Raw genomic sequence first — 12,663 nt, 5'->3', positions numbered from 1 at the left:
CCCCAATAACACGAGCAAATCTCCCTGCAAGTATGTTGGTCCTCTTGTAGTTTAGGTGTAACCCGTCTCTCTTGTACAGGTCCCACCTGCCCCAGAAGAGGTCCCAATAATCCAAGAATTGGAAACTCTGCCCCCTGCACCAGTTCCTCGGCCACGTGTTCATCCGCCCAAGCATCCTACTCCTGCCCTCACTGGCATGTGGCTCAGGTAGCAATCCTGAGATTACTACCCTCGGGGTCCTGCTTTTTAACTTCCTTCCAAGCTCTTTGTACTCACTCTTTAGGACCTCCTCACTCTTCCTTCCCACGTCATTGGTACCGATGTGTACCACGACATCTGGCTGATCACCTTCCCACTTTAGAACGCTGTGCACGTGATCAGAGACATCGCTGACCTTGGCACCTGGGAGGCAACAAACCATGCGGGAGTCTCTGTCTTGACCACAGAACCTCCTGTCCGTACCTCTGACCATTGAGTCCCCTATCACTACTGCTCTCCTCTTCTTCATCCCACCCTTTTGCGCTGTAGAACCAGACTCAGTATCAGAGTTCCGGCTGTCGCAGCTTGTCCCAGGTAAAGCATCTCCCACAACAGTATCCAATTCAGTATACCTGTTGTGGAGGGGTATGGCCACAGGGGAACCCTGCTCTGCCTGTCCTTTCACACTTCCATTTCCTCTCCTTACAGTAACCCAATTTCCTGTGCTCTGCTCCTTAGGTGTAACTATCTCCCTAAAGCTACCGTCTATATACTTCTCATTCTCCCGAATTAGATGGAGGTCATCAAGCTCCTTCTCCAGTTCCCAAACACGCTTTGCTAGCAGCTGCAGCTGAATGCATCTTTTGCAGGTGCTGTCGTCAGGGATACCGGAGGTCTCCCTGATCTCCCACATCCTGCAAGAGGAGCATTCCAACATCTTGCTTGGCATTTTTTTTTTACTCTGGGGAAAAACAAGAATAAGCTTTCTGGGAAAGAAAAAACCTACTCTCGCCTCTGCCTGTTCTCGCCGAAGCCCATTTTGAGCCAAAGCCCTTCAGCTCTCACTCTGCCCCCTGCTCACTCTGCTGCCCGCTAACGACGCTGCCCGCTCAAAGGTGCGGCCTACTTTTAAACCCTCCAAAACCTTCCCAGGCTGCTGCTGGGCCTACTTCCTGTTTTGAAATAAATACTTCAAATGTTTCACTGTAGGCCAACCAGAATATCTTTTAGTCCAGTTTCTCAATCAACTCATAGTCACGTAATTTGGTTTGTTCAGAATTAAGACTCCAGTTTTGGCCTTCTTCACAACACGGATTACAGAATCATAGAATCATAGAAACCCTACAGTGCAGAAGGAGGCCATTCGGCCCATCAAGTCTGCACCGACCACAATCCCACCCCACATATTTACCCGCTAATCCCTCTAACCTACGCATCCCAGGACTCTAAGGGGCTATTTTTAACCTGGCCAATCAACCTAACCCGCACATCTTTGGACTGTGGGAGGAAACCGGAGCACCCGGAGGAAACCCACGCAGACACGAGGAGAATGTGCAAACTCCACACAGACAGTGACCCAAGCTGGGAATCGAACCTGGGACCCTGGAGCTGTGAAGCAGCAGTGCTAACCACTGTGCTACCGTGCCGAGTGCTAAGATTTTGACCCTTCATAAAAGATCAGTGTTTTAATGAATAACTAAATAATTACAAAAGGATAAATTTGACCATTATTTGCATCCAATTATAGCACCTACAAAATACCAATCAAATTTTAAATGTGTAATGCAGACATTTAGAAGAATATATATTGAGAATTTCCACTGAACTGTGTGTATGTTTACTTTTATTTTGTTGCTTTTGAGTTCAGTACAATTGCCTGTGATGATAGGATTAGCCCCCAGTAGATGTGAAAATTACCCAAGTTTGTACTGCCAGAGAACCTCAAGACTCCAATTTGGATTGCATCAATTATTGAATTGTGGTTATACTGGACAGTTGCTCATGTCTAAAACTCAGCTGGGTTCAGCCAAGCTCAAGTCATGTTATAAGAAAAGCATAATGATCAACACATGTGGGGTGCGAAACAGTAAAGTTGAGGCCATAGATTCCGACAAGTGTATGAATCTTTATTCATTGTTGATTTTTTAATTCCAAAGGAAGAACAAATAATGTTGACAATAGAAGAGGAAGGAACAATTCAGTTACCTTTGGACGGAGATTACAGGTAAAATTCATGTATAAATTATAGCTAAAGCTTTTTTGTGAGGTATTATATAGATTATTATTTTACAGCTAATAAAGCTTGTACGTCTTTTTATTGTATCATGATTTTGCCACTATATTGTAAGGCTGTAGTCTAAAGCTTAGTTGGAGAAAAATATGGGGCTTCTTTTCCTGTTGCCCCAGGAAATGGACAAGCAACAATATGTCCAAAGTTCACAGTGTTTGTGCTGGTCCCAGTCTATGTAAGTTTGGTAGGTCCTGTAATTTGCATAACCTAGTTACATCGCCTGGGAAGGCCTTCCATTTGGAAAGGGACCGATGCACCGCACAGCTGTAGGCATCAGACACTTGCAGCTATGAAACCAAAAGCGAGCCTTGGGAACTCTTGAATCTGGTTGAAAACTTGCACTGAGGATGGTTTGAGGCTTGAAGTTGGTTGGGAAGCTAAGAATGAAGTTTTAAATTGCCTTTGTTGTTCTCTCTTTCATCTGGTTCCGAGATCCTCCCTGATCTCAAGATGCCTAGGCAGAAAAACTAAACACCAATTTCTTTGAATGTCCCCCAAAGTATCTCTTCTTAAATCGGAGATCGAGGAAACTGAGGTTGGATGTCTGGGATCACCTGATTCCAACTCATCTTTACAACTGCCCCTTGACCTTATTGGTTATAGATGGACCCTAAGTGCATGATTTTGGTGAAAGTCCAGAAACCCTGCGGACAGGTAATGGAGGAAGTACCCTGGATAAGGGAGTTCTGAACCTGTGTCTTTTACTTTGCACCAGGGGAATGAGTATCCTTTGGATAAAAATATAGGACAATCCACCTCCTTATCCATACTATTCCCTGATGCATTTTATAATTCTTCCTTTGAATTTGTTGTAAGATGTAGTATATGTATTCATGTTGCTTCTTTTGCATTAACTGCAAGAATTAAAATGTTTCATGGCGTTACATTCTAATTATGCTGTAAGTTTACTGAAATATCAGCAACAAACAATTGTCAATTATTTAGAAAGAATGTTGATTCTCAAGAGAATGATTCTTCAAAGTGTAACTTTCTTTAGGGATGATCCTTCTAATATTAACATTTCTGATGAAATGGCCAAAACCTCTGTCTGGAAAGCGCTCCCTATGAATACTGAAAATGCAAAAAATAAGGACAGTTACTTTGCATCAAAAAGGTACTTTTCATTTACATTTGGTTTCTTGGTTAGTTGAATAGAAGTTTAGCATTAACATATTTTAGTTAATATATACTAAGAATATATATTAATGGAACACTTTAAATGTTTGGAAGAGAAATAACTTTTTTTGGTATTTCCTGTTACTACTGGCTGGATTTTAAGTTCCCAACATGTTGGGGTAGGAGTGGCTGTGGGGCTCGTATTCAGTAGTGCAAACGGAACCTGGAAGTAAGTGCAGTGCCACTGTGTGATGTTTCAGCCCAGCCAGTATATTAGCATACTATTCCTGGTTTCTTGAACAATTAATATAAGTGGATGCGATGATGACCCTTGTGAGTCAATTTCAACTCTAGTATTTAAAGTGACAATGAGAATATGAAATTTGATGGCTTCTGGATGGAATTTGGAATTTGTGGGATGTGGACGTTGCTGGCTTAGGCTGGCATTTATTGCCCATCACTACTTGCCCACAAGAAGGTGTTAGTGAACTGCCTTCTTGAACCCCTGCAGTCTGAGACGTAGGAACATCCACAGTGCGGTTAGGGAGGGAGTTTAGGATTTTGACCCAGCGATAGTGAAGGAACAATGATATATTTCCCAGTCAGGATGATGTCTGGCTTGGAGGAGAACTTGCATATACTGGTGTTTCCATGTGTCTGCACCCTTGTCCTAAAGGTCACGGGTTTGGAAGATGCTGTTGAAGGAATCTTGGTGAGTTGCTGCTAAGCGTCTTGTAGATGGTACACACTGCTGCAATTGTGCATCAGTGGTAGAGGGAGCGAAATTTGAAGGTGGTGGATGGAGTGCCAATCAAGTTCGCTGCTTAGTCTTGGGTGGTGTCAAAATTCTTGAGTCCTGTTGGAGCCGTACTCATTCAGGCAAGTGAGGAGTTTCCATTATGTTCCTGCCTTGTGCTTTGCAATTGGCGCACAGGCTTTGGGGAGTCAGGAGATGAGTTACGCTCCACAGAATTGCCAGAGTTTGACCTGCTGTTGTAACCATAGTATTTATATGGTTGATCCATTTTCTGGTTAGTGGTAACCCCCAGAATGCTGATGGCGGGAAATTCAGTGATGGTATTACCATTGAATGTCAAGGGGAGTTGGTTGGATTCTGTCTTGTTGGGGATGGTTATTTCCTGGCACTTAAATGGCAATTAACATTCGTGCCATATATCAGCCCAAGCCTGAATATTGTCCATGTCTTCCTGCATATGAAAATGGACTGGTTCTGAAGAGTCGCGAATGGTGCTGAACATTGTGCAGTCATCTGCGAACATCCCCACTTCTGATCTTATGATGGCAGGAAGGTCATTGATGAACAAGCCGAAGATGGTTGGGCCTGGAAGTATAAACCTGAGGAACTCCTGCAGCAATGTTCTGGGACTGAGATGATTATGTAATGCACATGATCAAAGCCTATGCCATGTTTTACTGATATCTCTCCAAATGTGATTTTGGGATCTATGTGGGCCTACATGGAAATAAAGAAATCTGCCAGTGAAACCAAGAAGGTGTAGTGGGAGATAGCAGAGGAGGTCAGCAGCAGTAGTGTGCTGCCAAACTTGTGGAGTCAATGCTAAAGCAATTTAAAACCTAAACAGAACAGCAAAGGTGAGCATAGTGAAACATTCAGCGTTATGCAAGTGTCTGCATCACGTTGACACACACTTGTTCTGCCTTCCAAGCCAACTCCTGTATATCACTCCTCACATCAGCCTACCTTGTTGCTGCACCCATCTTTTCTGTCCATGAACTGCCTCACATTTCTATCCAGCCATCCACATAACAGTCACCCGTACCTCTGTACAATGTCCTGCTTCTCCCTGATAGTCTCCCTCAATAAATGCACTCTACCCATCCAATGAACAAATGCCTTTGCTTTCATTCACATGGGTCTCTTCTTTTCCTCCTTGCAGGAGAAGGCAAAGAGTATATTTCTGGAGTAGCGGTAAAGAGAGTAGAATGCATTGGTAGGCAATCCAGCCACATGTTGTTTGCAGAGAGATTAAAGATCCTGTAAAGCATGAGTGATGCGATGTCACAGGCCTTTGTGAAAGTCTTTTTGTCTGTGGAAATAATGGCTACCAATGTCTTGCTTACTATGAATGCCACCTATGAGAATACATGTTACCCCAGCCTTGGAGCCATGTAAGGTTCCACAGATCTGCAGCAAATGCTCTCCACCTCATTGCTAACATAGAATTAGTGTGGACCATAAGATGCATAATGGTGAAAGAGGATGTGGAACTGCCAAGTTGGCTCAAGGCACTTTCACTTCTCATTCACTGCCACCACCCCCTTACTCTAGTCAATACCACCACATGCAGTCTTGTATCTCGATAGCCGAGTCTACCGCTGTACAGATGCAGATGGGGCCTTTGGCAGGGCCCTCGGGGGCCATATCATTCAAAGAATATCAGCCATTAGCATCTCAGCCATCGGAGCAAGGATCTGCTCAGGCTGGCTCTACCTCTGTTGAAGCCATAGTGGTTGCACCATGCTAGGACGAGGAAGAGTGAAGATTTGTACCTGTATAAGGATATTCACATTATTGTGTTACCCAATGTTAGAATGTTAAGTTTCTATTTAATTTTGGAGCCACACAAATGCTATTTGTTTCCACATCCCTGTGTTGCCCGTTTTTACTTTCAGCCTCGAAAGTGGCTTTCGTATTTGTGATTACAAGAATTGATGTCAAGTAATGGGATTTGTGAAAGGAGCACTTGGCCAGTTGTAGGAATGCTTTGTGTTGAAAGGATGATAGAGTTTGGGGCATGAAATTCACTTTTGCTCGTTAAATAGGTGACCTGGTGGAGCTTTTGAACTTCACAATATAATGCGGGTGTGCGCTGTTGCTGGTGTCTTGGCTGCAGCACATTCCATCTCCTACTCAGGATTGTTTGAGTGGCTCTGTGCTTTGCACCTTGCTCCCCCTGCAGGTCCAAAGTATGCTGATGCACAATGTTGTGCTGCGAAGACCATGCTCATTCCAGAGATCAAGGTAAGTACATATTGAAGGGTATCTCTTGCCCTGTCAAGGTATCTGAAGTACATCTTCAGCATGCTGATCAGTTGCTCAATAACAAATCTGGTTGTCATATGGCTTTCATTGTATCACTCCTGGGACTCATTGACTGGGTTCCTCATGGGTGTTATGAGCCATATTTTAAGTGGGGGTATCCCTTTTCTTTGAGAAGGCAGACGGTAAGTTTGCTTAGAGGTGCAAAGAGATTCAGGAGGGTGGACTACTGCAAGACAAAGGCACTAGATAACTTCCCAGGTTTCTTGCGTACACCTACTTAAATATATTTTTGTGGTCGCACATGAGCTGCATATTGATGGAACAGAAGCCATTGAGATTAATAAATTCTTTGGAGTGATCCATGCGGCCTTAATTGTCACATCTGCACAGTCAGTGATGCTCTACACCTGTCGGAAATCAGCCAGAGATGCAAACCCGAGTGACACCATCAGTGGCAAAGTTGATGTAATTGCCTACCTTGGTAAATAAGCCAGTTATCTTATGCATTCATGGTTCACTGACTGCGAGAGCCTGCAAATGACCCCAACAGACCCTGAACAAGCCAGAAGCAAAGAAGTTAATGGAAATGATGACTTTGATAATTTGCTGATAAAAAGAAGCCACCAGGTCGCTTATCAACCAATCTTGTTCCAGCAGACAGCAAATGCCTGCCATCACCTAATGTAAGGCCCCAAGTCTCCTGAGAAAGTAGTGTCCTGGCATGTTGAGGAAGCTTATCTTTTGTACAGCCGTGTTGCCGTATGATCTCCTGCAAGTTGTAGCTTTTTACCCATCACCTCTTTCCTGTGGAGCAGCAGGTTTCTTAGGAGCTGTCAACTGCAGCTTCTCCTACTGGTGCTCATCCTGCTGCTGCTTCTATTGCTGCTGCTGGTCGTTTTTGGGCCCCACCCAAGGTTCAAAAGTAAAACTTTAGAGTGATTTCCATGACCATTCGGCAGGTCAGATCTCCAAAAGGGAGTTGTGAAAGTAACGCTAACGGGTTGTGAGATAGCACAAGCACTTGTGAACAAAGGCTTTCACACAATCGGGCAAAGAAGTAGCTGCGAGGTTTCAGTACTTATTAGCATCTCCCCAGGTCATGATTTCAGCTCCCTCAATTACTGCTGTGTTCTCACCTTGCTTTCACTGGCGAGTTCCAGAAAGCTTGGGAAACTGTGAACCCACAGTATTATTCCAAAACTCGTGTTAATTTCACTGTAATTCAGCGATTAACATATTGAAGTTGCAATCCTTCTCTCCTGAGGGGGTTGCTCACACACAGCCTATCCATGCTGCAGTTAACTACTGAAATTGGCAGGTTGGAGCAAGCTCCCCAATGTGCTGCTATTTTCTGAGCTTTGAACTCCACGCTTGGTCCCAAGGCCAGGCTCCTGCAAGTTGAAGTCCTCTCTGTGTTTTCTGCAAATATGGTTAGAATCTTTAACTTATAGGAATCAAGAACACTCTTAATTGTTCTCAAAACAAGATATTTCAGTTGCTACAAATGCAAGATCAATTAAAAATCTGAAATGTAGCAGTATGTGAATTTGGGGTGACACAGCTGGTAGGCTCCCACATGCAAAATGGATCAAAGGCGAAACCACCCCATAACAGAGATCCATAGAGTGAAGGAAAATAAGTGATTGATTTATAAAGATGGTAAAATCCATGCAGACAGTTTTAACAGTACTGTCAACATGCACATCACACAGCTGAGTAGCTAACCAGGTAAGATAAAAATATGTGTACTGGCATTTTGCACATTGACTTCTCTACCCCAGATGACTATGAATGCTCAGTCATTGAACACAGCAAAGATTGATATTGGTGGATCCTAAATAAACTGTGGAATAAGGGAAGGTGGAATTGAGATAGAAGATTGCCCTGAACATATTGAATGACAGCTGAAGGGCTGAATGGTCTAGTCCTGCTCCTATTTCTCATATTCTCAAATGTTATACCTTGTCAAAAGCTAACACTTCACTTGTGATACTGCTTTTTATTGTTTGTTGATCATTATTTAGTTTGTTATTTTCGGGTATTTTCATATTGCACAGAATATAAGGTTAATCAGCTCATTTAACAATCCTGGTTAAACCACATGGATAATTAATAATCTGTGCCTTATAACTTGATTTTATAAACCAAAAGGTGTTTACTATATATTGTTAATATTAGTGTATTCATGCACTCAATTATTGAAGTTCATTGTAATGGAAGGTTCAAAAATAGCAAGGTATGCACATTTTGCGTTTTAAAGTGCGGCGTGTTCAGAAGTTAAGGACTATAAAATTCTGGAAATACCCAGAAGGTCTGGCAGCCTCTGTGGAGTGATAAACAGAGGGTAAGATTTTGCCTTTTGGGTCAGATGGGGTTTCCGAATCCACACTCTGGTGGGAAGCCACCAGGGAGTAGTTTTCCCTTGATCGACCAATTAGTGGTTAGAAAATGTGCTCACCTTCAGTTAAGGATGATGGGCAGGCTCTAGAAGCTGGTGGGCCAATAGGAAACCTTCCAGCATAAAAGGAGTTGCAGTCTCCCATTGCAGGAAGAGTGACAGCAAGGGTGCCTCCATTTTGAGGTTTGACCTCTCAGCAACTTTCAAAAATGTGGTATAAAGAATGGGCCACAGCTGCCAGGTCACCATTGTAGAGGAGAAACCCCTCAATAGCGTAGCCACAATTTGGTCCAATTAGGCTGGGTCCTGGGGTACTGCCTCACTCCCCCAACCCCCACCCAAACTTGGTCTCAGATAAATAGCCTTTAACTTACTAGCCTATTAGCTCTGTTTCTCTCTCCATAGATCCTGCCAAACCTGCTGAATACTTCCAGCATTTTCTATTTTTATTCTCGATTTCTAACATCTGCAGTAATTTGCTTTTGAGATCAAAACTAGGCTGAGTATAATTCCTCGGTTTCCGCTTGAAAAAGACTGGATGGAATTTGGGCAAAAAAATGGTAACATCATTGCATCTTGTTAAATATAAGTAGATCGCATAAGGCAGTGACTGTGATTGTGCTAAATGTCTGAGACAGGATTAACATCTCTCCTAACCTACTGTTTCATTCCATTTCTGTCATAAGCTCCCCTTCCTTACCTCTCTAGAAGCTAGTGCCCCAAAGGTAAGTCTGTCTTCCCTTTGACCTTTTTGTCATTCATGTCAGTGTTACCTTGCACAGTTTCTGATCACTCTCCAGCTACTCATACTGTTTTACACAAGCTGTGCAGAAGATACAGAACCAAATATAAGGTAAGAGATTTTAAACAGTCACGAGGAATTAGGCACAAACAACATGAATTGTTCAAAAAGATTACTCAAAATACAGTTTGATTGTGTTCCGTCTGCACAGTTGGAGTGTAAAATTGTTTGTTTTTTTTTGTTTTATGGTTTGCTGATATGGCAGATATGAGCTACTCGCTTAAATGCTATTTTGAATGAAATAAGACTTGCTAATACGATTGCATTTAAATTGCACAGTTTCCTAAACAGCCGCATGGATCATCTTATTTTCAGTCACTCCATGTTATATTCACCTGTATTTTGACTTCAGCATATCTAAGCCTCAGCAACTTTAATATTTTTCCTTTTTTTTTTCAGTTCACACGCTAATCATGAACGAAGAAAAGAGAAGAAAGCTGACTCAGGGATGGGTATTGACAGGGAAACATGTCTTTGATCTATTTTATATTCAGTTCCATGTTTACCTGCTCAATGAAAAAATAATGACACATTTAATTATTCCATCGAATTCAATTCCAAATTTACTAGTCTTGTAATGTGACAATTTATCATTGAAACCAGCGCATAATAACTTATGAACAGTGTTGGATGCACTAATGTACTATTAGATACTAATATATGTTTAAGATTTTAAATGTGAAAATTTTAGTGTATCAGGTGTGCAGTTGATATACAAAAGCTGCAGTTTATTTGTTGTAACATGGTGGTCAAATATCTAATTTAGATTTTATATCTGTAATTTGAAAGTCAGTGTTTGTGATTTTACATTTTAAATATGTGATTATCTACTTATTACTTTATATTGCTTTAAAAGTTTGTACTTGGCCCTTACTATTCAAAACGAATGAGTTAGTTTTGGCGATATGTCCCATTCTAAAACTCTCTTTTTAGGTGCATTTCATAATCTTTGCATTTCATGTATTATGCAAGATGCATAAGCTTTATCTGGGAGGTATACAAAATGGCTATATATTTCCATAGAATATTGCTTCTATAAAATTAATATATTTTCCAGTTTATATCCCTTTCTAAATCTAATCTGTTAATTTACATACACCAAGCAAGGTAACAGATGTTGAAGTAAGATCAAATAGCAATAATGTGATTTTACTCAATTCTGCAAGATTACACACACTGATCAAGCAAGGAGTGTTTAAAATTTATTGTATCCAAATAATTTGATGAGAATCAATGATTTTGTAGCTGCTGGTATTGCCCAATGATAATACCATGGTTCTACTTTAAATTGCAATATTAAAGTGGCTGTTTATTTTGCAAAATATATGTAACTTACAGCACATTTTCTGTGGCTATTTTAAACCTTTTCAATGTTCTGAGAAAGAAATGAAACCAGCTATTCATTATTATTAGCAAAGGGTCCACATTGTATTTGTAAAATGTTCAATCCAACAGGAAAGCAGCCATTTTTCCTGTGAAATGGATGAAAAACAAAATATCTGTATACAAAAATAAGAAGAATGTGCAAGTATTTTTAAACTCCAACACAGCATTTCTCTGTAATGTGTAGTAGTACACTTATCAAAGTACAAATTTTGTTACTTGAACTTAGAAATCTCACTTTATCCATGGTATCATAAATCTTTTTAGTGTATGGAAATTTATTGTCGTTTTAAATCTTTAGCACAATTAATTTTTTGTTAGTGAATCAATTACAATTATATCTGTATATGATGGATAAACAGTATTAAACTTCGTAAACCAATTTATTTAAAACTATTTTCTTGATGAAAGAATTTAATTCAATAGCAAAGCTTACTAACAATAGATGTTTTACGCAGAAATGTAAATACAAATTTACTCTAAGTAGATCAATCTTGTGCATCTTTAATGGCCTTTCTGTATTGAATAGAATTCACAGAAACTGGCCATAATTTTGTTCCTTTAAATTCCTATTCTTGTAAGAGGTGATAAAACAGGGTAGGCAAAATTTATTGTTATTATAACTTTCAGCATTACTGATTAAATAACTTGAAATCGCCATTGGATTTTATTTTCACTAACTGAAAATGTTTGCTGAGACCTAATAAAAAAAGTCATCATATCATTTATCTATCTGTTTTGAATTATGCTTGCCGAATTCCTGTGGCATTCAGAATTCCTGTGGGGAGATGGTGGCATAGTGGTATTGTCACTGGATTAGCAATCCAGAAACCCAGACCACGGCAGATGGTGAAATTTGAATTCAATGAAAATCTCGAATTAAAATTCTCATGATGACCATGAAACCGTTGTTGTTAAAAACTCCTCTGGCTCACTAATGACCTAGCATGGCCTACATGTGATTCCAGATCCCCAGCAATGTGGTTGACTCTTAACTGGGGATGGGCAATAAATGCTGGAGAATGAATCAAAAAAAATCCTGAATTTCAAACAAGTTTCTTTTCTTACTTCCGTGTGCAATGCAATTGCATTGCTATACTTCATCCACTTGCTGCCTGTCAGTGATAACAGCAGAAAACCTGTCCGATCCTATATGTACACTAATGACCTCGAACTCTGCTTCGTCGCAACTTTTCTCGACTTCCCTATCATTTCTCATTTCTCACATTACAGTCCAACAGCTGGTTTTGGATGAACTGAAGCCATTGGGTGGAATTTTATTTCACCTGACCTTCAGGAAGGCAGGACTTGCCAAATATGTCAACAGAAGGATTTCCAATTAGAGGAGCCTCAGCAGGGATCAGAATGACTGAAATGAAATATTGAGGATGCAGCAACTACTGGAAGACAGAGAATGTAGAAACTTTCTCTCTGTCTTTGGTGATCCTGCCATGGGATCTGAGAAACTGAAGTAAGATGATGTTTGCCAAGGAGGAAGAGAGGAAGGAAAGGGCCAGCCTTTAAAACCAAGCAGGCATACATGGAAGAAGCCAAGTGAGTGAATAGCAGGAATCTGACCCCTCAATATTGGAGACGGTGCTCCAAAAGCATCAATGACCACAGGAGAACAGGAGAGGTGAGTGGCAATGTACTCTCTGACTTTCCCAGCT

At 41.0% G+C, this 12,663-nt stretch overlaps 1 protein-coding gene across 1 annotated transcript in view; it reads left to right on the top strand.

The window, feature by feature from the left end:
- LOC144503632 (sodium-driven chloride bicarbonate exchanger-like) overlaps positions 1-11,274 on the top strand; it is a 267,586-nt gene extending 256,312 nt beyond the window's left edge. The window contains exons 23-25 of the mRNA XM_078228280.1: positions 2,136-2,203; positions 3,267-3,383; positions 10,010-11,274. Coding sequence (XP_078084406.1) covers positions 2,136-2,203; positions 3,267-3,383; positions 10,010-10,088 — 264 coding nt within the window. The 3' untranslated portion in view covers positions 10,089-11,274. The remainder of the gene's footprint in view (positions 1-2,135; positions 2,204-3,266; positions 3,384-10,009) is intronic.
- Positions 11,275-12,663: the final 1,389 nt, after the last annotated feature.

The sequence above is a fragment of the Mustelus asterias genome, chromosome 14 (genome assembly GCF_964213995.1).
Source record: "Mustelus asterias chromosome 14, sMusAst1.hap1.1, whole genome shotgun sequence".
Classification (NCBI taxonomy): Eukaryota; Metazoa; Chordata; class Chondrichthyes; order Carcharhiniformes; family Triakidae; genus Mustelus; species Mustelus asterias.
The sequence above is the reverse complement of the archived record's forward strand: the minus strand, read 5'-3'. Positions and strand labels throughout refer to the sequence as shown.